At 36.8% G+C, this 27,018-nt stretch overlaps 1 protein-coding gene across 36 annotated transcripts in view; it reads left to right on the plus strand.

The window, feature by feature from the left end:
* The window catches only part of LOC119558330 (basement membrane-specific heparan sulfate proteoglycan core protein), an 88,076-nt gene that overhangs the window by 16,994 nt on the left and 44,064 nt on the right, over positions 1–27,018 (plus strand). For 32 of the 36 annotated variants that reach the window (XM_037871787.1, XM_037871767.1, XM_037871772.1 and 29 more), the window contains exons 3-7: positions 9,088–9,562; positions 10,112–10,289; positions 10,371–10,534; positions 11,534–11,722; positions 12,183–12,467. In XM_037871787.1, coding sequence (XP_037727715.1) covers positions 9,088–9,562; positions 10,112–10,289; positions 10,371–10,534; positions 11,534–11,722; positions 12,183–12,467 — 1,291 coding nt within the window. Of the gene's footprint in view, positions 1–9,087; positions 9,563–10,111; positions 10,290–10,370; positions 10,535–11,533; positions 11,723–12,182; positions 12,468–18,604; positions 18,743–22,956; positions 23,118–27,018 lie in introns of those variants that run through there. The other 4 variants (XM_037871773.1, XM_037871777.1, XM_037871781.1 and 1 more) reach the window with 3 other exon arrangements.

Genomic DNA, 27,018 nt, shown 5'->3' on the forward strand with positions numbered 1-27,018 from the left:
AATAAAAATAAAATATTTTAATAAGAAAGATCAAGGAAAGTAGTATAAATATGTAGTTCTTAAGTGTTATTTTTGTTTTGTTTAACAATTGATTATTATTATTTATATATGCAGCTTTAACTTTTTGTTGAGCCTTATACTACCTTACATTTTTCTCACCTCACTCATTTGATTTGATTTTAAAATGATTTGAATTTTTTCCAGTGTCGCTTTGACCAATTTATTGCCATTAATTAATATTCATTCAATAAAACGCAATCAATAATCAGAAGTTGAGGTGCCTTTTTACTACTTGTGGAATATTGAATATCGCTGTAGCCGAGTGTTTTGTGTTATCAGCCAATGTCTGACTATAAATAAAGGCTAGCTAAAATGTGTGTAATAAAACGCACTGAGCAGTCGTCGGTTCACAACAACAAATTGATTCAGCAGCCTGAACAGCTGAAGAACAAATTGCGTAAATGCTTTTTATAGAAGTTCAAGTCATTGAAATTCGAATTCACTTCCTCGAACGCCGAATGCGACCGATCCACAAACAGCACACGCATTTTAATAAAATACATACATATGTGTACGGGGCAATTCGCCTGCTGCTTTCATAATCAGCTTGTACAAAATAAAAAAAAAAGAAGAAAAAGAAAAATATCAAGGCACCCGGCAAATTGAGGCCATTGGGACTCTAAACTAAACGATAACCAGCCAAAGAGGAATTCTTTTTTTTTTTTGATGAATATGCAGGCCTGCCAATAAAGCAATTCAATTTCATTTAAACAAATAACCAACAATCAGAGGGCAATACAACAAATTGTTTTAAGCTATTTTCGGGTCATGAAAAAAAAAAGGAACAGTCAAAAATAAATGACGAACATGTGTAAACAAATTGGAAACACAAAATGTGTTAAATATCTCAACATATTTATCAGATCAGCTTTTTGTACAGAAGAAAGCCAGCACAAATTGATGGGGCTGTCAAAATAAAATGGATATAATGAAAATATAACCCTGACTCTTACGCAATTTTCGCCTCTATCTGAAGTCATCACTACAAATATGGGGGTTTGAGGGCACACACACACGAACACACGTGGTCCCATAAAATCTGATACCAAACCCCTTCCAAAGGGGTTATTACTCAGCTTCAGATTATTACAAAATATGCGCGAATGGCCAAAACAAGAGGGCAATAAAAGCATTGGAATAAAAAATACAAAACAAAGTGTAAAGAGCCGCGAAAGTGCCGAGAACATGGCTCATAAAAGTTGGCAAACGATCGTAAGAGCAATCAAAATGTGCACAAAAACCAGCGAATACTTTTGGACCGTGATTCAGGAAATATCCAGGAAAATAAAAAATCATAATATACTATATAAACTAAGAATTTACATCTAAACAAGCATCCGTGCATTAAATGAAAATTAATTTCTAGTGATAGCAATTAATGCCTGTAATATTGGCAAGAAATTGTTTGGTACTCATTACATTTTTTATTACATTTTTTTTCTCACCAAATTTGTAACTTAATTAGACACATTAATTACGCGCAATTGTTGGAGGGCCAAAAAAGTCTCGGTTCAGGTAGATGGGTAATGCAAATTGATGGACTGCTCCGCATACCGCCCTCCAATTTTTTTTTTGCCTTCTCTTGCCTTTGCTAATGCAGACAAATGACAGCCAAAGGCACCTGAAAGTGGCAGGATGAGGACAGGGACATCCGCAGGAGCATCCGCATCATTGTCACGTAGCTTCTAAGTGCCACAAATTACGCACGCAAATTGGCTTTGTTGTGTCAGCGGTTGGGTGGGTGGTTTTTGGGTGGTTGGGTGTCTTTGGGGGCGGGCTGCAGCATCGATAGTTTCCCTGCAATCGACCCCATCAACAGGGAGAAATAATTAACACCTTGCAAAGGAGTTTCTTAAGTCCTAAATGATTCCCTGCAGCAGTGTTCTTTTGAGATTCATTTTAGAAAAACTTTCAATACCAACATTTTATAAAGATATCCAAATATTTATATGTTTTATCTGTGTTAAACTCAATGGGGAGATAAAAACTATAAAACCCATGCTTTTAGAACTCTTAAAAAATGTTAAAATGCTAATATGAAAACTACACAGAGAAAATTCTGACGTTCTCATCTGAGTTTAAAATGTTCTTGAGAACATTGATACTAAAATGTACTTATTTAAGAACGAATGTTCTCAATTCAAGAACAATATACTTGAACAATTCTCTCTGTGTAAAATTAAAAATATATTTAAAGTTTTTAATGAATCATAAATATAATTCCTTGATAAGAAATTTTAGGAGCAGGAGAAGAAATATTTTTTTAATTCTTTAAACTCATAAAAAATGGAAATATTTATTAAACTGATTTATTTATGATTTTTTAAGTAACTTTCTAAATTAAGTTTATAGATAAAGATATATTTTAATTGTATAAATTTATGTTTTTGTGATTTCAGAACTCTTAAAATATATTAAAATGCTAATATTTAAACAAAAATTAAAAGTATAATTCCTAGATTAGAAATTTGAGGAGTAGAAAACTATAAAAAAATATTTTTTAAATTCTTTAAACTCATGAAAAATGGAAGTATTATAAACTTATTTATTAATGATTTATAAAGTAACTTTCTAAATTAAGTTAATAGATGAAGATACATTTTATAAACACTATACATTTTTTCAATTAAATTCGAATAATATGACTTCGATTAATTTTTTTTTCTGTGTGTATGCAGCCCTGAAGAAAGAACAAATTTTCGACCATTAAACGGGGCTTAGGACCAGCAACAACAAAGTAACTGCACTTCCTGAGATATATATATACATTCTGTGGGCCGAAAGCAGGGGGCGGGGGGAGTGGCTCAAGCTGGCTGACAACTTAATATGAGGCACGAACCAAGTCAACCAAGCCAAGCTGGCCAAGAAGCCTCAAGTATCAAGCCTCAAGCCTCATGTCACAAAAAAAAAATAAAAGAAAGGAGGGGAAGATAGTGGTGCGGGGGGTGAAAAGCTGGCGAAATGCTGCCGACAACTTAAAGGCGTTAATGGTCGTTTGTTTTATGAGAAATTGCCAAAACGTGAGTGGCATCCTGAATTTTTCCTGGGGAGAGGAATCACACAGAGACATCAAAGCGCCCAGGATCAACAGTCGCCAAGCGTGCTCCTCTATATTTTTTATATTTTTCTGTGTTTTTCTGGCGTTTTTTCTTCTTTTTTTTTTTTGCCTTAGGACGTGACAACCTTGGAGTGGCTTCAACATTTAAATGAGTTTGTGCAACATAATAACAAAAAGAAAAAAGGGAAAACAAAACATAAATATTAGCGTCAACAACATTGTCAGGCTGCGCTGAACTTTGACTTGCTTTTTGCCACAAATCACAGCTCAAGCAGGTGTCAGTGTAACCGCTTTGTTGACTGTGGTTTCTGATACCCTGGAAAGGGTATGATGGGCACTTGGAGGGGGATATGGATATTTTTCTATAAAAAAAGAATTCATTTTAATGTGAATACTATAGGGGGATTTATTTTCCTTACAACAATCTGAATAAATTGCCCTTGAATGGGTATAATGAAAACTGAAACACGGAAGCAATCTATTATTATGTACATTCCTTAAGGATACTTTTGTATCCCTACAATCTGTGCTATAAAAAAATCAAATATTTTAAAACAAGAAGCTGTATAAAAATCTAAAAAAAATAACCTCTACAATTAATAAATATTTTAAAATAAAGAGCTTATTGGCTTAAGATCTCAGTAAACATTTTAAATCCAAAGCTAAAAGACCCCACAATATATCCTCTCATTTCCATGTCCCTTGCTCTTAACCCATTGTTGTGTGGAATTTAATTTCCTCCCCATTGTAAGTGCATCCCACACGAATCTCTGGATGAGCAGGTGGTCCAGGGTTCGAGATCTGTGCCCCGGGTAAATAATAATAATGGAAATAAAAACAACAGGTCAGTTCACAGTGGCAATCAACAACGGGGCAGCTGAATTGAATTATTTGTTTATGTCAGCGAAATGAAAGGTTTCCATGGGAGAATTAAGCAGAAAGAGTAAGTGAGTGAAGGCAGGAATGTTTGCCTTGCAGCTTTCCTTTTGATTCACTTTTACTATATTTTTGTTTATAAACTGAGAAAAAGATATATGGTTGGAACTTTACCATTAATATTTTAAAAACCATTAAAACATACGTATTACAAATCATCGAAACTCAAAAGGATCTAATTTTCCAGCGAAAATCCAGTGTTTAGAAAAATCTTTATTTGATGTAAACGAAATTGCGAATCATCAGGATGATAACCATATATGATGATCATCGCCCGAGTTCTATTGACGCCCACAGAGAAGAAAAACGATAAAGAAATGGGGGAAAAACTAATTAAATCAAAGCAATTGCTCAAAACGTACAGTTTAATTAAGCACATGAGACATAAGAGTGCAGCGCTAAATATTTCCTGCTGAGCGGGTTCTCGGCATTGCAAATCCAAATCGGAATCTAAGTCTTCAGTATATGTATATATAGAAATGTGGGTCCCCCAACCGTATAACCGTATAACCCGGTAACCGGGCATTTTCTTACCCAGGTCGCTCCCAGCGGAATTTCTGGCTGAATCTCGGAATGATGATTGACGGCCATCATGTCGCGTAATCTTCTCTAGGCGGAGGATTATGGCGTCAATTGCTTTGCACTTGCTCCACAGACCCAGATTCTTAAGCTTGATGTCACTCGATGCACTTTCTACCTCTTCCTTTAAATTTACAATTTTTGTTTTATTTCTGTTTTCCGTGTATTTTGGAGGCGAGGAATAGGAATTTGTCTGGCAATTACCTTGACGCTAGTTTTTAATCAAATTTTCACATGTTTCAACCCTCAATTTCCTTTCCATTTCCCGCTTTCCACACCGTCTCGCTTTTCAGTGATAATTGTGGCCAAAACACAAAGTTGGCCACATGTGTGCTTGGTAGACAGTGTCTGTTTCAGACTAATTCTTGATACCCTTTGTGGCAGGGATGTACGTAGTAACTATGGATAACAAAAATCAGAACTTTAATTTTTATGATTTTTGTATTTATTGTAATGCTTTTTGTTTTAGTAAAATATTTTAGGATGTCATACTATTATGACTATTAGAGTATATATATATATAGGATATCATATGGATACTGAATATTATATAGATGTATTTAAGATCCCAAACTACCATTATTATTTCTGCCCGAAATAATATAATTAAATGTTTTAATGAAATAATCTCTAATTTTTGACTCCCTGCAAATAAATACAATTTATGTAAAGCCATTTAGATCTTATAACCTTCTGTATATGCATCCCGAATTCCATTTTGTAATCATCAGAACTTTAATTTTTATGATCTTTGTATTTATTGTAATGCTTAATGTTTTAGTAGAATATTTTAGGATGTCTTACTATTATGACTATTTGATTATATTATCATATAATATTATATAGATACTGGATATTACATAGATATATTTAGTGCAATATTATAAGATGCCAAACTACCATTATTATTTCTGGCCGGAATTGGATATATGGATACAGGATATTGCATTGATATATTTAATGTAATATTATAAGATGCCATAGTACCATTATTATTTCTGGCCGGAATTTGTAAAATTAAATGTTTTAATGAAATAATCTCTAATTTTTGACTACCTGCAAATTAATACAATTTAGTTCCTATAACCTTCTGGAAATGCATCCCGAATTCCATTTTTTTTTCGCCTGCGTCCTAACCTACGTTGAATTTGCTCTTTTTGTATTTTGTACCTTTGTGTGTTGGTTTTATTTTTGTGGTCTATTGTGGCCTGCGAGCTGAGAGTTTTTGGGCCTGCCACGCCCCCTGGACAGCCGCCCACCGTCTGGCGTGCCTTTTGGCCACAAATTGTGCGCAGTCAGTCAGTCAGTCAGTTAGTCAATAACTTTTTCTTTCGGTTTTCTGTCCTGTCCCTGTCCCTTCCCCCCCCCCCCCCCCCCCCCCCAAAAAAAAAAAAGAAATGTATATACGATCGATTTAACGAGAATTGGCCGGCTGTCTGCTGCGATTTTTGAACATGATGAAAATAAATTGCAAGCACACATATGTGCGCCAAATTTATGACTGGCCCAAAAGGGGGGAGTGGCCCAGGCCCAGTCTCAATGTGTAATTTGTCTTGCAGGAAATGAGCCCGGCCAGAAATAAAAATCCAAAAAATCAAAAAATCTAAAAGAATGCCTTGTCCATTTGAGGGTTCAATGCACGCATACTGATTTTATTGGGCGTGGGTGGTGAAAATCGCGACCTTCCGCCCCGAACTGACCCACTTGATGTAGAAAACCCCCCCAAAAACAAACACATGAGCAACAAGTTGAGACAATTGACAGTAGCCAGGCATTCTGTCTGCTTATTTTCCCCCATTTTCTTCGCCTTTCCCCGGCTCTGTTCCCCCCACTTTTCACTTGCATAAATCTAGATACAGATGCAGTTGCAGATGCAGATGCATTTCGCAATGCAATGGGTTCAAGGACACTGCGTTGTCATCTAATTGGGCGGCCACATAAATTTAAACATTTCTCATTGTTTCCACGCCAGCGTATTTATTTATTTTCACCGCTAGCCGTTCGCACGTTGCGTATGCGTAATAATTCATTTCGACACTCATTTCAGATTGCAAATGGCATTTACAGTGGTGGCCGGATAGATAGCATTAAACTCTCTTAAAATACTTAATTTAAGAAGACTCAATTCCAACCCTTATTGAATAAAAGCGAAGATTCTTAGTTAAATAGATCACTGATCCTAATTACTGGATTCTAATATATCAAAGCTAAGAATTAAAATGATAATTTATATTACAAATAATAATAAATATTAAATATTTGAAGTTTACCGAATTGTAATTAATTCCTTTCCTTGGGACTCCACTGTGCATTTAATACGTTGTGGGCGGCACAGTTTGGAAGCCACTGCAGTGATCAGGCCATGCTGTTTTTTGCATTAGCGAACAGCTCGAGTAATCACAATAAACGCTAGGAAAGGAATCTGTGTCAAGCATGCCGACTGTCCGTCCGCCGGAATCGAGGCTACAAACGGTCAGCAGATGGCACCTCATCAGAAAATAGGAAAGGAATTGGTTATAGATCGGTTAAAAATGATGAAACCCCTTGAAAAATGGCCAGGGATTGCATGGGATTTGATAGAGCAATGTTTTAATTTGTTAGTTTAGAAATGGTACCTTGTTATTCTTTAATTTATGGCTCTTAAATACTTTATAGCTTGGTTTTTTCCTATTATAGTAACAATTTAAAGCAGAAACATTTACTCAATCCACATTTAATGTTAATTATTAGAGCTAATCGATTGGAGGTACTCTTTAACGTGATATCGATAGCTTAGACCTGATTTCGACAGCATTATTATGTGCAACACACACCGAGCAAGCACAAACTTGCCGAAAAACATGGGACAACTTCAAAGTCGTGGCACGTGACTATGCAGCCTCATAAGACAGCCGTTCAGCCGAAACCACACAAAACAAACCCACTTTCCACCCATCCACCCTCGATAAAGAAAATCAGACACGGCGTAGACAAGACGCAGACAACGCTTAAAACTCAAAGCAACTTATCAAACCAAAACAATCCGGCGGAATTCGTCACTGAAGTTTGTTCAACTTTGATTTTAAACATTTTTGAAGTTTAAATATTGTTAAGTATTGGTCAAAAGTTTACAGTAATTAAAGATTAATATCTATTTTAAATACTTTCTTAATTCGATTTGTTCTAAAACGTTTTCCAGTTTTTAGTGTGCTAACAAATTTAAGATCCATATGTTCTTACCTTTCTTCCCACCTCCAATTGCTATCTGCCATTCCTGTGTTTTCCATTATCTTTTTAGTTTATCAAAGTATTTCGATAAGAGGATAGAAGGTTCCCGGGGCAATGCACATTTGGCCCACATACCATTCATTACACTAACAGAAAGATATAAATGATGAAAATATTTGTCATATTGAAGTAAAACTTATTATATCTAATATGTAAACATGGTGGGTCCTAACATTTTAAATAAATCTATGTAATATATATGTAGATATATTATAACAAGTAGTTGAAGTCAAACTATAGTTAGACCCGGTGGTAAACATAGTTTTGAAAAATCTTTATATAGTTGGTTTTGGTTTTTTCAGTGATACATTATTTTCTTTTGTGCATGGGAAACGTGGGAAGAGCGGAGCAGAAGAAAAGCTTTCCTTGGGCAAAAAGAGAGCATAGAACATCAATTTTGTGACCAGATATGATCGTTTGGAAGTTGAGGGGTCGTCAAAAGAGGGCGGTGGCCAAGTGAAAAGGGGCGGGGCACTATTTTGTGTGTGTGTGTGGCACATGTTGAACATGCGGGGCAAGTGCTTTTAATCAGCCAAAGGCAACAATCAATATGACGTAGCACGCGTCTTTCCCTAACACTTCCACTCCAAAGAAAAGAATAGGTTGGGAAACTATAAAAAAAAAATGCTGGGCACGGGGTAAACCGAAAATAGTGCCAGAACCTATTACCGAAGGAAAAATGAAATGAAATTGACACTTGAAATCAATGCTCAATTAAAAAGTCGACCGAAATAGATCTGAAGTGGGTAAAAAACAGGGGCGAGGGGAATTGAAAAGGGAAATGACAAAAAAGGAACATAACTTCTGAAATTCTTTATGGACTTACTGAAATTTAAGAGCTTATATGATACTATACATTAAACCAAATGTTCTTGTTTTAAGCCTTCGAAAAATATAATTTAGATAACAGAACTCCGAAAGATAAGGTACATTTTCTGAGCTCCAAATTATGTTAAAGCTAACAGAAATGTTATTTTCTGCCATTGTGGGGAGAATCTAGCCAAGACACAGTGCTTGTCAAACTGCAGCTCTGCACCTTGCTACTTAGCAAAGACAACAACCGCTTGTAAAAGTTTTTCTGCCTTAAAAAGGAAACTATATATAAAGTGCAATACTTAATAATTTTACAACTCTTGTGGTTCTTGCTTCGATAGATTTATTAATATGGATTATTTCTATCGTTTTAGCAAATTAAAAATATCGACGATGATGGGGACTTTGTACTGGCAGACGGACACTCGCTGCCGGACAGTAACGAGTTCGATGATGACGATGACGAAGACATCTTTCAGACCCATAAGCTTATTCATGCCCCAGAGGAGGAGGAGAAGGACTCGTCCTGGCTTAGCCAGAAGATCCATCGCGTCCGCCGGTCCATAAATCGTTTCTTCGGCGCCGACGACCAGCAGGAGAAGGAACGTGAGTTGCAGCTGCAACGGCGACGTAATCGCGAGGCCCGGCAGAAGGAGCTTCGCCGCCAACAGAAGGCGATTCAGAACCAAGAGAAGCAGCTGCGAATGGAGCGCCAGCTGGAGAAGCAACGCCTGGCCAAACGGGCCAACCACGTCGTCTTCAATCGCCTTACCGATCCTCGCAAGCGGGCATCCGACCTTTACGACGAGAACGAGGCATCCGGCTACCACGAGGAGGAACCCACTATCTGTAAGTCAACTTTTTTAACGTAAAGTCACACTTCATGGAATGGCAGAACTCCTCACAAAAATAATCACAACGCGAATTCTTCAGGATACTCTGTAATCTAATATTACATTAACGTTATAAGCAGAACTTCTCACAAAAATAATCACAACGCGAATTCTTCAGGATACTCAATAATTTAATATTACATTAACGTTATAAGCAGAACTCCTCACAAAAATAATCACAACGTGAATTCTTCAGGATACTCTGTAATTTAATATTACATTTACGTTATAAGCGCCTAAGAACTAATGTGAACTGAACCTTAAATTCTTTTCAAAATAAATGGACTGGCAGAACTCCTCATAAAAATAATCACAACGCGAGTTCTTCAGGATACTCAATAATTCAATATTACATTTACGTTATAGGCGCCTAAGAACTAATCTGAACTGAACCTTAAACACTATTCAAATATCCCAATTATTTGAATACATTTTAAAATATATAAATATATATAATAAATAAATTTGTTATGTTTTCTAATTGTTCTTATATTTATTCTCTTAGATCGAACCTACTTTGTCGTTAGTGAACCATATTCCAGCAATTTGAAGGATCCGGAAAGCATTGAGTTCCAAAACCTGCAAAAACTTATCGACGACAATCTGCGCACTTTCTTCCATAGCAAATACGAAGGTAATGATGATGAGGAGCAGGAAATTCACAGCATTCTAGAGCGAGTCGAGTGAGTCAAACAACATATTATATTACTATAAAAAAAACCCCTTGTTCATAACAATTTCTAATAATACTTATCCCCCCTTAGACCCACACAGGACCGTTTTAAATACCGCGTCCAAGTTAGGGTAGAGCTGCCCAGTTCTATCAACGACTTTGGAATTAAGTTGGAGCAGCAATTGAATAATTTCGAGCGGATTGGCGAATTGGGCGCCAGCACTGGTGGCGTCTTTTCCTTCACCGAATCGAATGGTAAGTTCTTAAGGATCCATTTCCCATAAGCTTATCTCTCTCTCTTTTCCTGCAATATGCTTGGGTGTGAGATGCCGCTTGTAGAAACCTTTGACTTCCTTTTTCCCGCATATGGGATGCAAACTAGTTATCATAAATTCAACAACAAAATTGCAGTTTTAAAATCACCCATAAAGCTTTCTAGAAGTATGCAACCAAAAAAGACCGTCTCCATATTTCTCACATTTTATACAAACTTTCGTTTGCATCTATATTCGTTAATTCAAATCACGGATATCAACATTTTTTCTTTACCCAAAAAACCCCTAAAACAACCCCGGAAAATAAACACCCAGAAGATAATATTGCCAGTAGGCGTTTCAAGTTGGTAAGACCGAGAACGAGTTTGGGTGTGGATCGTGATGCAAATCCAAGACCAGGACTCTCAGGTTTGTCCACCGATCCGCGACAAGCCGGAAGTTTCGAGATTGCCCTTCTGTGATTAACCTGGCAATTTTCAAACCGAAATAAAAAAAAAAAACTAGTAAACAGCGCTAACATAACCTATGGGTCTGCTCTGGTTTTTATTATCTCATTATTTTTGTTGAGAGGGACTAAAAACCGAATACATTTTGATATTTTAAGCCAGTTTGCTCATATTTTGTAGAGCTCTAGTCCTATTGTAGCTATCAAAATCTTGAAAATAAGAGTATTTTGAGGGTATTTAAACAAAAAAATGAACTAGTTCTTTTCAAAGCGAGATAAGATGCAAAACCAAATGAAATCCGGAGTGGACCTTTATGTGTGCTTAAGAAGGTGACCTGTGTGTACGTGACATTGTGACCCCTTGACCTCTGTGAATGTCTCTCTCATCATCGAATCTGTGCCGCTTTCATTGCCATCCGCTCCACTCTGTCTTCATTCCTGTGAACTCTGTCTCCAAATTCTGTCTCTACGTCCTTTGGGAAATTGCCCAGAACTTCAATGTCCCTATCACTAATCCACTTTTTGACCTCACAGATTTCTCTGTGGAAGACACCATTGTGGCATTGCCCACGGATGAGGTGGAGGGCTCCGGCAGCGAAGACTCCGGAAGCTGTCGTGGAGATGCCACCTTCAAGTGTCGCTTGAGCGGAAAAACCATTTGCGATGAAATGCGATGCGATGGAACGAGCCAGTGTCCCGATGGCGAGGACGAGGAAGGCTGCGGTAAATGTCCTAGGAGTTCCATTAATAGATCATCCCCAGAGATCTCCACCTTATCATCGATCGTTCTAAATCGTTTAATCCCCCCCACATCTCTGTACTAAAACAACTCAGACGAGGGGGTCTCATCTTATGGCTCAACATTTCTTCTGATCGCTAAATAGAGCTGCAAAACAATCGATAAATCTAGAATTCAAGATCTCAAGAATTCGCGCGCTCAAATACAAATAAACATATAGAACTTATATGTTCGTAATTTTGATATTCCCTCTTTCTAAAGCAAAAGTCATTCGATTCGATAATGTTTTTGCAGCTCTATATTTTTTTCCCGACATATTCATCAATTTCGAGAGTACCCGGCCAAATCGTTTGTTCATTTCCATTTTATTTGGCTTTTTCTATTGCTTTGATTTTAATTTTGATTTGTTTTTTTGTATTTCCTTTTTAATTTCGCGTCCCTTAGCTTGCAATGAACTCGAGTTCAAATGCGATAACAGGTGTCTGCCGCTCACAAAACGCTGCGATAGAAATATCGATTGTCAGGATCAGACGGACGAGGCTGGCTGTCCTCGTGAACAGGAGCCTGAACCGGAACCGGAACCAGAACCAGAACCAGAGCCTGAACCAGAACCAGAGCCTGAACCAGAGCCTGAACCGAACTACGAACGAAGACCTGAATACGCACCTGAACCTCAACCTGATCTCGAACCTGAACCCGAAACTGAACCAGAACCAGATCAAAAACCAGGTAAGTTTTTTGATTCTTTTGCTTCATTTCATTTACGTTTTTTATAATTGATTTTATGTTCTGGCTAAAAATGGTTTGTTTCATTTTAAGCGTCTGCAACAGTACAATAAAATGTATTGGAATTGGTTGGGATTTAACGGTTTTCAGAAAACCCTTTTCCCTGGCTACAACCCTCACATAAATACAATATTTCTGAATATGTCCTTATGCATCTGCAAAAACCTTTGATGGTTTTATTATCACACTACTATAGACGTTTCCTTGCAAGAGTTCGAAGGTCCGATGAAGGTGTGCTCTCGCTTTGGGGCCTTATTTTTCTTGAAGTCCCTTTGCTCGATTGCATTTCCCCATTTTCGGTGATCTCATTGCTTTAGTGTCTGCGTTCTGTGATCGTTCAGTGGTCCGCTCATTCAAAACTATGCTCTTTGTAATGGCCAAATAAATTCCGCATATTAATTGGCCCGATAAACGAATATTTCCACTGAGTGCCACACATGCCATTCTGTTCATTTTGTTCTATGCGGTATCTTTTGTATTTTATTTATGGCCATTTGCTCGTTGTTCTGCTCTTTCGACTTGAATTAAGTTTTCCCTCGCAGGCGGTCAATTGGGTTAAATATTTGATTTTCTAATGGATTTCCAATGCAGTGGAATTCATTGGTCCCCGATGAGGCAGCGTCTTTTGGCACATAATCGAATGCTATCCATATATTCATTCTGGTTAAATTATAGAAATTTCCACCAGGCAGATTTCGCATTACTGTTCGATATTTCACTTCCAATTGGGGAAGGGAATTCAGAAATTATATGGAAATCCACCCGATCTTTGCAGAGTTATGCATTTTCGGCATGCCATTCATGAATTTTTCAATTTATTGGGATTGCATTTTGTGCAAGATTTACTTATAGCTTCAGAAAACAAAGTTTTTTGTGATATATTTCCAAAAAACCTTCTTTAAAATTGTTGTAAAAAACAAAAAGGTAATTAAAAATTGTTTTAAAAAAACCTTTGGCATGCTTCATGCTTTCCAAATGAATTCCATGCTGCTTTCTCAGCTTCGGACTGCCGAAATGTATTCAAATTTCGCACAATCGTGTCCTCCCATTGACCCTGAACACTTTACATCAACACTTGCCACCCCGCAATCTGTTTATTATTTTTATTTTTCTGCTTTCTCCTCAACCAACCTCATGCTGTGCAAATTGCAGTGAGAAAGGAAGCGAATACAAAAAGCATAAATGTAAATGGCAGCGGAGACAAAAAGACGAAGCAAGCGTGTTCTACCAAAAAGTGAAATTACAAACCCATCTTCCCACCCACATCCACATCCACAGAAACCGCAGTTCTAGCAAACCAAAAACCAGATTACAATATCCATGAAATATGCCACAAAAGTCGGGGAGCGCAACGAGAGAAAAAATATGTTATATAGATGGTGATTTGGGGTCCAACAGTCAGTGAGTGTGTGTGTGTGCCCATAGAGAGTGTGGCTGGTTTGTTTTTTTTTTTGCTGTGCAATGTGTCGACAGCTAACAGCAAAAACAATTTGCAACAGATTAAAATTACCCCTAAGCGTATTATAAACTTAAATAATCCTCTTGCAGTGCAAGAACAACAGGAACCACCCCGAAATCCTGAATCCTGACTCCTGACTCCTTATATCCAGCTCGCAGCTCCCCAGCTCGCTTTTACTACTTTGGGGGCGTGTTAAGTGCTGTCAACGAGATTAAATGCAATGCCAGAGGTCGCCACCCACCAAACACCAAACACCAAAAAACACACACGCACCAAGCATGAAAAAAAAGTTGTGTCCTTGGAAATTTAATGAATTTTCAACACTCCACTCCAGGGCATTCGAAAATAAAAACAGAAAAGCAGCTGAGAAAGTGGGTTAAAATGGGGATGCGCTGGAATTAGTTGGGATAGTATTTATAAAGGCTTTTGACATACATAATACTGTCTTTATGATAAATAATAATACCAAATTGTTATAGTAAATCAAGAGTAAAATATTCTTTATATTTATTTATTTATTTTTTTATAAAAATTGAAAGTGCAATTTTTTTTTTTAGAACTTATAAACCCACACAGAGAAAATTCTGACGTTCTCATCTGAGTTGAAAATGTTTTTAAAAAGAGAACGACATTTTTTAACTTTAACATGCTTCTATTTTGCTCAAATCAAGTTTAATTGGCGGTATTTACATTGTATATCTCAACAAATAAACTATTAGTTCAGTTTTTAGTGTATACTTATCAAAAAGTTGTTAAGTAAACTCAATTTAACTTTTCTGTTCTCACCATTTCGCTCTAATATTGAGAACACTGATACCAAAATGTACTTACACGGTTTTTAAGAACGAATGTTCTCAATTCAAGAACAATGTATTTAAATATTTCTCTCTGTGCAGTTAAGGTCAGTGCTTGGTGTTTATTGACAGCCCTTTCAATTGTTTTTCTACTGATAAACAAATATATTTTTTTAAATGAGCTCGAGTTCAAATTCTTGGCCATCGGCCAACAGAGACCTTGAGTCGGATTCTTCAGCTCGGTTCCATGTTTGCCATTTGGGTTAATGAAGGCAATATTCGTGGATTTCAATGCAGCTATTTGTTTTTTCTACACTCCTCGCAATTTTATGCTTTTTTTGTTGTCATTTGTTGCTGGTATTGCACTCGTTGTTGTCATTCTGAAATTCGAAACTTCCGTGGCTTTTGGGATGGTTTCGAAAGTGCGTCAATGGAAGCTGTGCACAGCTTGCACTTGAAGCTTGAATTGTATTTTCTATTTTGTATTTTGGTATTTTGTGCGGCCCTGCTTTTATCATTATGCAATGTAGTTGGGAAATGTAATTACAACACCCCCCTTTGTAATTTGGTATTCAAAGTTGAATTTATGAGCCATATGTGCATAAACATATATATATTTTTTGTGCGCTTTTGCGGCTGCATTGGGTTTTTGTTGATTAAATTTGGCAAAGACAACTTGCACTTTTCCCTCCCCTCATTTTTATTTTTTGTTTTGTTTTTTATTTTTGCGCGCAAGTCAATTAGCGGCTTCAGTTTGCCTGAACTGTGTTAAATGGCTGCAGATTTCAATGTGCTCACCCAGCAACCACACAAATTCAAAACAAAAAAAAATCGAAAAAAGCTCAGCAAAACAAAAAACAATACACAAATGGACAAGGAAAGTGGGCAACATCTAGGTGGCCACACATATGCAAATTGAATTTGCCAGCCAACGCTTTTCTTTTCTCGCCAAGCGCCAAAAAGGGCGAAAATTAAGCCAAGAAAGAAGTACACAAACCAGTAAATGCAAAACAAAAGAAGGGGAAGACAAAATATAGAATGGTGCATATGGGAAATGTGAAAGGAGACCCAAAGACACCCTTTTAGAAAATATGGAGAATAATTGTATCACTAGTTTTACAGGAATTCATAGTTTTAGATTGGTAGGTATTTAAATCATATGCAAAATATAGAATGATGCATATAGGAAATGAAAAAGGAGACTGAAAGATACCCTTTACAAAATATGGAGAATTCTTGTAGGACGTATTTCAGTCATATACATAAAATTAGAATGGTACATATAGAAAATGGTAAAGGAGACCCAAAGATACCCTTTACAAAATATGGAGAGTACTTGAATTACTAGTTCTAAAAGAATTTATCATTTAGTTTGAAAAGTATTTCATTCATATACAAAAAAATATAGAATGGTGCATATAGGAAATGGGAAAGAATATGGAGAATATGGAGAACAAATTGTATTACTAGTTTTATAAGAATTTATAGTCTTAGCTTGGTAGGTAGGCATTTCAAATCATATATACATATAGCATGAACATGACTCTTTGCTTTTTGTAATTCTAAGCTTTTCGAAAGGCATGTTTATTGTTGACAACTTTTGACATCTGTCCTAAATCATGTTCTATGGGCCATATATTATTCGTTCACTATGCAAATGCTGCGGGGTCAGTTAGCCATGTGTCAGTCACATTTTACATAATATATGAAATTCTGCAATATTTAGTTCTTACTTTAAAAAAATGTTCATAAAGAATTTTTCCTTTTTAAGAATATAAAGATTTTTCCTAGCCAATTTTACTACAATTTGCAACGACCCTTTGGCCTTAGAGACCTGGGAAAAATCTGTTGAAATCATAAAAAAGCATAACAGCAAACAATGCCAACACCTGCCACGCCCTCCGACCTTCGCCCACCGCCCACCGCCCCTCGGGGGAGTTGTGCATGTCTGATGAGCTTCGCTTGGGTGTGTGCCAGTGTGTGTGGGTCTGTTGTTTACACGTCTTTTATTCTTATTTTTCAATTGACCTCAGTAAAATATACCTTTTTATATAAATATGAACAAGATATAACATTTATTTCATTTATACTTCATTCGCTCAAAAAAGTTCCATGGCGCAAAGTTAGGCACCCCAATTGTTGTGAGTTATTTAATTACAGATAAGAAATTAGCGCCCCATTTAAGTATTTATGGGTCTTGCAATATTATTTCTATCGAAACATTTTTATTCGAAACTAAGGCATGCGTATAAACGAAAAGTGTGTTGCAAAGAAAAAGTGAAGAGCTTGGCGCGTCGGTGTTGCTTCCTATAGCTGCTGCTTCTTTTGTTTAATAGGCAATATAAAATGCTAAAAATAGTATATACAAAAAAAGGATACAATATTTATTAAAAAGAAAAGGTTAAAAGTTGGCATGCCAAAAATTCAGTTTAATTTGAGACTTTGGCGCAAGCGCAGCATATTGTAGTTTTTCAATTTGTCAGCCAACCTGGCAACATGTTGCAAACACTGGGTTGGCTTTTAAAGTTGATTAATATTTATTTAAGTGTAATAAATATTGAAGTTATATTTTTTTGATATATTTGCTCAGTTTTTCCGCCAGCAACTTAAGCCTTTGGAAACACTTTGAAACCACCTGGTTGGCAGTTTGTACTTAACTAATTCAGTTGAAAGTATATTCTAATAAAAGTAAAGAATTTTGGATTCAGTTAAAAGTATTTTCTAATAATAGAAAAGAATTTTGGTATTGTTTTTTTGTTTATTATTCCTGGCGTTCTAAGAATGGGATCCCAAAACTGCACTTCTATAATCCATAACTTGAGTTAAAGGCTTACAATTTTAAAGTGTGATACCTCTATGAGTTTTTGGTTGAATTCTCTAATATTCCACATTTAAATATGTCTTTTTACAGGGTGTCCAAATTTTGACCCATTTTCATGTTCTATTTTTCCATAATTTCAATGACTTTTTTAATGGGAACCCAAAACTGTACTTATAAGTTTTATAACTTGGGTAATTGGATCCCGATTTAGAAGTGCGATACCTCTATGAGTTTGTGGTTGAATTTTCGAATGATCTACATTAAAATATTATCTTTAAGGGAGAGTCAAAATTTTAACCTGTTTTCATGTTACATTTTTCCGTATTTCTAATGGGTTTCAGTATGGGACCCCAAAACTGCACTTATAGATTCCATAACTTGAGTTATTGGATCCCGATTTGGAAGTGGGATGCCTCTTTGAGTTTGTGGTTAAATTCTCTAATAGTCTTCGTTCAAATATGTATATTTAAAAATAGTGCAAATTTTAGCCCATTTTCATGTTAGATTTATTCGTATATCCAATGGTTTTCAAAATGGGAACCCAAAACTGAACTTTTAGATTCCATAACTTTAGTTATTGGATTTTGATTTTGAGGTGGTAGACTTCTGTGAGTTTGTATTTGTATTCTCTAATGTTCTACGTTAAAATATATTCTTTTAAACAGGGGTCTAAATTCTATCCCACTTTCGTGTTCGATTTTATCATAATTTTAATAATTTTGATTATTTTTTGTAGCTAATTAGGTATGATTTTCTATTTTGGTTGCCATTCCGACAAAGTCTTGTTTGTTTTTATCCATCCGCCAGCAGCAACATGTTGCAGCCAGAACCTTTGGCAACTTCTGCCATCATCTGGTTGGCTGTTCGCTCGGCTTTTCCCACGTCGTCGCTTTTCTTTTAGCTTTTCCGCACTCGGGCCTGGCATTCGTGTTTTGTGTGCGCCACGAGCGATTCCGCTACGCCTGCTCAACGAACGCTTGCGAGGCTTCTGAGTTTTTGGATTCAGTATTCAGATTCAGTTCAACGTGAAGCGTTTGCGTGTGCGATACGTTGGCGCGACTTTGGCTCCAGCTCATTAGTACCACAATATCCTTACTTCTCGGATTCCCACACAAATCGTCACCAGTTATAATACAAGAAAAGTGTAAACCCAATTTTTTTGTTGCCATTTTTTTTTAACAATTGTGTTGGATACTTTTAAAAGAACATCAAAGCAAAATAATACCAGCCTTTTGGTGTGCAAAATCCTCTGCAATTTTTGTTCTGTGTGCGTGATCTCAGCTCGTGCGAATCTATCTCTTCCCAGTGACTCCTCCGTGTTGATTTTGGACTTACTTTTCACGGCATTTGTAGATAAAATTCTAAGCAAGTTTAAAAGATTGCTCTATGGAATGTAGTTTATCCCCTAAATTTCTGTAAATTCTTATAGATTTTCTACTTTCAAAGGTTTCTTTGTGGTAATATTTTAAGTTCTATGAAACAAGCAGTCAAGTGTTAAGAACGGAAAGTCATTTATTCTTTTTGATGCATTGTGGTTTTAACTTGGTTACTCTTTTTTTTAGGTATTTGATTTTGAAGTCTTTAATTTTAAGTTTTTTATATGTGTTACTTTTAATTGGTCAAACAAGTAGATTAGGCATTTTTAGTGGTCTTCAAAGTTGATAATTTTTTTAAAACGTTACATGTAGTGGGTTAGAAAGTTTTACAAAATATAAAAAGATAAGAACAATTTGGTAATTATGCCTTTATTGTTAAAAATTAAATGCTTTCATCTTTTTCTTCTGGTTCAATAAGCCCTATACGTATTCTTCTAAACTTCATATATTTTGAGAGCTGCTTTCAAGAGTAAAATGCCAAACAAGATCAGTTGAAGTCGAGCGATAAACTCATCCAAACAATGTTTGCTCAGCTCACCCATTGCGAATGGATAAAACCAAATATTTGCCATCGGTTATTAATTTAGCTGGCTGACATGTTGTGGTGCCCCAATGTTATTGTTGCTCTTGCGGTTGCATTTTGAGGTGATTGCTATTAATGCCATTAATGTTGTGATTGTTGTTGTGATTTCACATTGCACATTGCCTGTTGCCAGGTCGTAAATCTCAATCAAAGAAGTTTAGAGGAGCCAACGGGAGAGATTGGGCATATAAATCTCGTTCGGCGGAGGCAAAAAACAAACAGGCGAGGTAAAAATGTTAAATATCTCTGACACTGATTGCTCACTTGATATAGCAACACGCCCTCGAAACACCTCGGCACTACGAAAGGCCCCGAAAATAGCTGGGTTAAATCGGAAAAATCGGGGGAAAGGCGCTGACAAATTTCCCGACGGAGGCTGACAAAAATAACCTGCCAAATATGGATGAACCAAAGCTATTTTCGGCATACGCTCTGATTTTCCTTCTGGAATCTGCATTCTGCGGCTCTTCAGTTCTTCAGTTATTTTTACTTCATTGGCTGTCAGAAAAAAATGCAATTTGCTTGGCTCGGCACAATATTATTGCTAATTCCAATGTTATAATGTCAGGATCGGCGGGATCGTCTTGCGGAGTTTGTGGGAAAACAAGTGTGCAAACTTTCTGCAATTTCAGCACTTTTTCCCTTGCCAATTTGGCCAATATTTGTTGTTAGAGAGAAGTATTTTTGTTGATTCAAATAATTGTATTCAAGGAAGGGGATTTTTCAGAATTTATCATCTAAACTTTGAAGTTTCAAGGAATTTGAATGGTATACTTTATACCCATGGCGCTTTGAGAATTTAATATAATATCATTGAAAGAAATTAGATTACGGTGTTTTGTGAAATGTATTTCCATGAATTAAGGATTTAAGCTTTAAAGATCATAAGAAATTTTCACGATCAGCCGATTTAGAATGTTGTTTAAACCAACCTAAAGCTTATAGAATTATGATCAGTAATATGTGTCATACTGTAGAGGCTTGCATATCCCCAAATAAACTTCCTTTTTATCCGTTGAATAACCATAACGCTTTTTCGCATTGAATGCACTTGCCACTTGGCGTTCTTAAACGGACATTAGATAAAGCATGATATGCATCATTAATTTTAATGACGGTTAATATGAAGGCATTGTGGGTGTTGGTCGGTGGTTGGTGGGAGTTTGGCTAAAAACTTGGCCGCAATTTGAGTTTCTAATGACTCCGAAAACTCATCATTAACAACCAAACGCGGATCCTGGCTGCCGGACCCGTGGGTTTTTGGGATGAATGCATCTTCGGTGAATGGGATCTCTGCCGGGGCATCTCCATCTCATTAACGAAAAGCCTTTATTGTGTGTGTTTTGTGGTGTTGGCGGCGCTGCAATCCACCAATTTATTATGCGTAACATGTTGGGTAACTCGAAACTTGGCCAAAAAGCTGCTGGCTGGAGGCTGCATACTGAGCACTGAATACTGAATACTGACGACTGAAGACTAAAGACCACTTACCGTTTGGACAAACTACAAACTAAAAGCATTCCTTTAATGCTCGGTTAATTGAAACATACTCTCTGGGCCCGGCGGCAAACAACTTTTTTGTTTGCGATATAATAATTGAAAAATGCAGGCATCTTGCCAAAACCGCATAAACAACAAAGCTTTTAGGCGCGTATCTCACAGATACGTTTATCTGCCCCTCAAAAAAAAAAAAAAAGGAAAAGAAAGAAAAGGAAAAGGAAAAAAATTAAATAATCCAGAAAAATAAACTAAAACTGAAACTGAAACGAAAACCTTTCACAATCGACAATCGCCACTCGACTTTGCACTCAGTTGTCCGTTGTCCGCCAGTTTGCTCTATATTATCCCTCAGATTCATATGTGGCACACACATAAACATCTCAAGTTCAAGTTCATTAGGGAAACAAAAAAAAAATGCCAGCAATTTGTTGTAATTTATGCGCAAAATTTTCATTTTTTTTTTTGTTTTTTGCCTGCCCATTTTGCGAAAATTTGCACAGCGGGACGGAAAAGAAACCGCTGATTCTTCGGGAAGTGGATTATATAGTGGGCCATACGAAATGGGTATTAATTGGTCACGTTTTGGATATGTTTGCTCGGTAATAATTCACGATAAATGCAGTGAGTCAGATCCAAATCGATATGTACTTTGGTATTATGCTCATTGGAATGTTTGCTCTCCAAAGTGGGATTACGTAATTCATGGAGAATCGTGTTTGAAAGATCATGAAACATGTGGCTAAGGCGATTGGAATAATTTTGAAGATTTGTAAAAACGATACAAAACCAAGGCTAATATTTAGCATTAAACATGAGAACATAAGAAATGCATTTCCCTAGATCCCTGTAATATATTTAATTTGCACATAAGAGTTGAGGAAAATCAGAAGCAATATTTACCATTACAATATAAATATATATATTTTCCAGCAAGCTGATAAAGGTTTTTTTTATTTTATTGTCATTTCTGCTTCAATTTTCATTTGACACCCCTGCAAAGGACGCACACACAAAAAGAAATGGGAATCTTCTTTATAATATGGAAATATACATATATATTTGAGAATGTTGTACAGATATGAAGGCCGAACAATTGAATGCTGATGAAGCCTGCTCCTGGCGGGGGGCCCTTCATCCTTGAAAAGGGATTCTCTGGCGTTGCGTTATTTAAAATTAAGCAAACACTTAATGGCACTAGGTTCGCACTTGCTCTTTTGGACTTTACACAGGGAAAATTAATGAGTGAAATGATATTATAATTAAAATATTAAAATATTTATTAATTCTGGGAAAGTAGATGGCTTTGTAATCATAAAACGAACCACATGGGTTGAGTTATATTTCCTCTATAGATTTGTTGTTATATATGATATAATCATATGTTTTTTTCTGAGTGTAGCCCAGCCACTTCTCGACTTTTGGCCGCATAGACAAAGACGGAAGTCCGGAGTGGACTTCACTAGTGGGAGGAGGTGGAAGTGTGTGGGTCACCATCGAGTGGGTGGCAGTGTGTGTCGGTCACCCGTGGGCGGGTTGTTTTGGGTCCTTCATTGCTTTCATTTGTAACGGAAATGTTTGTTAAAGTATCCTTCTTTTTGTTGCTGTTGTTGTTGTTGTTAATGCGTTCAGTTTGCCAGCGGAAGTGTCGCCGCTCGCCGGGTGCAGTCACCACGCCCACCCCTTTGCCCCTTGGCCCCTTTGTCTGCCTCTTTCTGACCTCTGAACCTCTGAACCCCCCTGCTGTGATTTTTATGCGCCAGAACAGAAGCAGAAATTTTCGCACAATTCAAAAGAGCTGCTCGAGATGAAAAAAAAATGAAGAGAATACCAGGCTTGAGGCTTGAGGAGCCCAGATTGAGCTGGAAATTACTCTTCTTCCAACGATGTTTTTTTTTTTAGTTTTTCACCCTAGCTCGCGCTTCCGCATCCGCATCCGCATCCGAATTTCGCATCCGCGATGGGACGGCGCCTGAGGGCAGCTTTTTGGCTGCTGGCGGTCCTGATCGTCATTGAAAAGCCCCAAAAAAGCTATGCCCGCGGCACCTATGTCGCCTACGGTGGTAAGTTCCAAAAACCAAGGGAATTCAAATTTATTAAAAAAATTATAATTGGTTTTAAGTCCTTACAATATATATATTTATAAATGTTGTACACTTTATGACACCATAGAATCATAACCAGTTTACGGTTGCCAGAACCATTTTTCAAGATATGAAAATAGAATAATGATCTCTCCCTCAAATTACTGATAATTTCCTTGATAAAAAAGGTATTCTGATGGATTAAAAACGTTAAAAGGATTATAAGATTTATTAAAAAAATAATAATTGGTTTTAAATCCTTAAAAAAATATCTTTATCTATAATTGTTTACACTTTATAACACCATAGAACCATAACCATATTACGGTTTCCAGAACCATTTTTCAAGATATGGTATTAGAATAATGCTCTCTGCCTTAAATTACTGATAATTTCCTTGATAACGAAGGTATTCTGAAGGTTTAAAAACGTTTAAGGGATGTTAAGGGCTTAATAAAATTAATTAAACGTTTAAATTGATTCAAACTGCCCCTGCTGGTGGGCCTGGGATATAGATATATATATATGGATATATATGGATATGCCCTGGCACTCAATGGCAATTCATTTCAATCGGCCCCATCCCCTTTTAATTGCCCCTCAAGTGACAACAATTGCCGGCTTGATATCGAATTGAGGAATTGAGGAATGCAGCTGCATTTGCAGTTGGCGATGATGCAGAGATTGGAACTGCCAGTTCATTCGGATGAGTTGGGTTGAGTTGAGTTGAGTTGAGTTGATTTGAGTTGGGTTGCATTGCATTGCGTTGAACAAATCTAGGCTAATTGTTTGTCGCTGCTGTAATAATGATGCCAGCGACCAATTAATTTGCACAAACATCTTAATTTAGGCAGCCGCGAAGAGAGAGCGCACTCGACTCAACTGGCAACACTTGATAAGTTAAGTTGCCTGGTGGTCTAAGAATAGAATAATTATCTTGATAAGCCCCGATGAGCTGACAAAGAATTTACCCCTTGCGATAGGCGCCAGTGCGATCATCCATGAGCAGAAAATGGGGCAAGAGATGAGATGGAGAAATGCCAGGATGAAAGTGAAATTTATGGGGAGATCGCCAATTGATTAGAACATATTTTTTTGGTATCTGAAAAACACAGCTAAATTTATTTATCAAGATGTTTTTATTTAGTTTGCCCAAGCAAAAAAAGATAAGATCAAAAGTGAGCTTGCTGTCTTTTAAAAACGATGATTCAATGATTTTTTAATAATATTTACGCAACTGCTTACACTTTACAAGGCTCATTACTCACTATATTATTCATGCGATAAGGAAAATAAACTATTTTATTTAGAGGAATGCCCGCTTATCAATGATTTTATAGTCTTGACTAACTGGCACTGCATTATTTATTGAAAATAATTTGTGGTACCTACATATATGTATTTGTTTTTAAGGGTTTTCTTAAATAGTTTTATTCTTCTTCCAAGTTTATTGTAAGAAACTGTTAAAAATGGCCAAGATAATAAACTTGCAGGCTTTTTTGTGAGAGCAAAAAAAACCTGATGGATGCTTTTTTTTAGTGGCTTAACCCTTGGTAACAAAAGTAGCCACCTTTCATTGCCATTGTCTGGTATTTCAGTGCCTTGGGGCCCTTTTGTGAGATCGCTAACTGTTTTCTAGGCCTTTGGTCACGGTCAGTGGGAGAAAGATTTGAGATTTGAGGCTTGAGAGACAATCAGAATGGTCACCGGATACTCCAGGAACCAGTCGTCGGTCGTAAGAGAGAAATTAAAAACGGTTAACTGCATCTGCAGCCATTGCATTTACAACAATGTCATCCTTGACTTCATTAACCGTAACCCGATCGCATTGAAGTAAAAACCTCAGGGGGAGCAGCAAACAAACAGCCAACCAACAAACACAAACAAACAAACAAACAAATAAACAAGCAAGCAAACCAGCAAACCAGCAAACCAACAAACAAACAAACGAAGCCAAGCCCTCAAGATAATGCGAAACTATTATTTTGCACTACTGAAAAGCACTCTGAAGTCATCGCCACTTGGGCATCGCGTCTGACTCAGGTCCAGATTAAGATTCAGATACAGATTCAGATCTTGTTTGCACACACTACTATATCCGACTAGCTGCAAGAAAATTCTCCGACCGACCCACTAAGATGTAATCAAGAATGTATATTTTCTGAGTCATTTGATAGGTATTCGGATATATCAGGAAATTACAACACTTACTTGAACTACTGATAAATAAATGTGTATCATTCTGCTAGTATATACTAAATATTTGTATTTGCCTGGGAACATATGTTTAATCACTTTTTCAAGTCTTAAAAATCAAATAAAAATACTACAACTACAAATTAATAATAAAATATATAAATCTTATAAATAACTTAAGACAGCTTGTTTTAACACTTTTTCAAGTCCTTAAAACTAAATAAACCATAAAATATATATATCTTATGCTCATCGAAACACATAAAATAGTTTTAGATTTGGCTACTACTTTTTTACAGAATATAAATATTTGAACATTTTGCAAGCCTCTAAAAAGTTAAATAATTAAATAATAATTTATAAAATATACTTATCATAAGCTTATCAAAATATAAAATATAGCTCACTTAAAAAGTATTATTTTCCATTCAGGGCAGAGTATTCAGGTTTCGCTTTTCGGTTTTTTCCTTGGGGTCCTGAAATCAACTTTTCAATTCGGGACTCTTATTTACTTCGCTGCTTGCAATTGCTAGAAGAATGAATTGAAAGATGTTTATTTTTAGTACAATGTGCCACACACACTGGCTGCTGCTTAACCCCCGTTTGGCCCCCCTTCCCCTCTTAACCCTCTGCTGCCCGAGCTTCCATTTGAAGCAAGTTTTCTTTTCTGGTTGCCTGCTCTTTGAGCGCTTCCTGAAAGCCCGAGAAAATGAAATGAGATCTGCAGAGGCTCTTGAATAAATAAATGGAAAAGGAGTGGGGCGAGGGGGGGGGGGATATATATATGTGGATAACTGAAGAATAGGAAGGCGTCGAGCTGAATGCTCATGCGCTGATGTAAGCGCCTTTTTCGAGAACAATTAGAAAACGCTTCCACTTGCAGTTGCACTATCCAGTGTTTGTTCTCTTTTGATTCTACTTCACTTTTCAGGGTTAACTTAACGCTTGTTTACCGTTTGGCCAGAATTGTTTGCCATTGGATTAAAGTTTTTCTTGCTGGCATGCTGAGATTTTCCTCTTTTGTTGTGTGTGTGTGTGTGGAAAACCCTTCACTGATTCTGTGTGCTGACTTGTATGTAATTTGATGCTTATGCCATTAACAAAAATGTCAAAACGTCTAAATGCCATTGGGCATATGACTATATACACCAGCTTTTCACAGTTTTTCCAACCCCCCCCCCCCCCCCCCCCCTCCCCCGCCTTCGGATTTTCCAGGCACGTAATTTGCTTGTTGAAGGCGCGTGCGAAATGTCAAGAGAACCTAGAGAAAACTCGCCTTGCAGATTATACGAAAAGAAAAGTTTTTCGCAATGAGATTTGATATTTGCGCCTGGACCGGATAGAAAAAAAAAAAACCAAAAAAATAACAAAACTGAACTGAAAACTCGAGACGGAATCGAAATGGGATCTGAATCTGGATTGGTAAGGGGAAAATGGGAAATGGCCAGACATTGTTGCGTATGCGGAAAAGAGGAAAATCTGTTTAGCTGATTAAATACGTGACTTAATTCCAAGTATCTTTAAGATACTTGATTTATACAAATTTATGCAGTGGCAGCGCAATTAAAATTAACATTTGATTGGCCCGATTGACGGACGAGTGACGATTGCAAGTCAACTTGGCCTCGCTCGCCATTCAGATATATCAAATATCCCCCAAGATGTTGATTCGGAGCATTATCTC

The sequence above is a fragment of the Drosophila subpulchrella genome, chromosome X (assembly GCF_014743375.2).
Source record: "Drosophila subpulchrella strain 33 F10 #4 breed RU33 chromosome X, RU_Dsub_v1.1 Primary Assembly, whole genome shotgun sequence".
In the NCBI taxonomy this organism is placed as follows: Eukaryota; Metazoa; Arthropoda; class Insecta; order Diptera; family Drosophilidae; genus Drosophila; species Drosophila subpulchrella.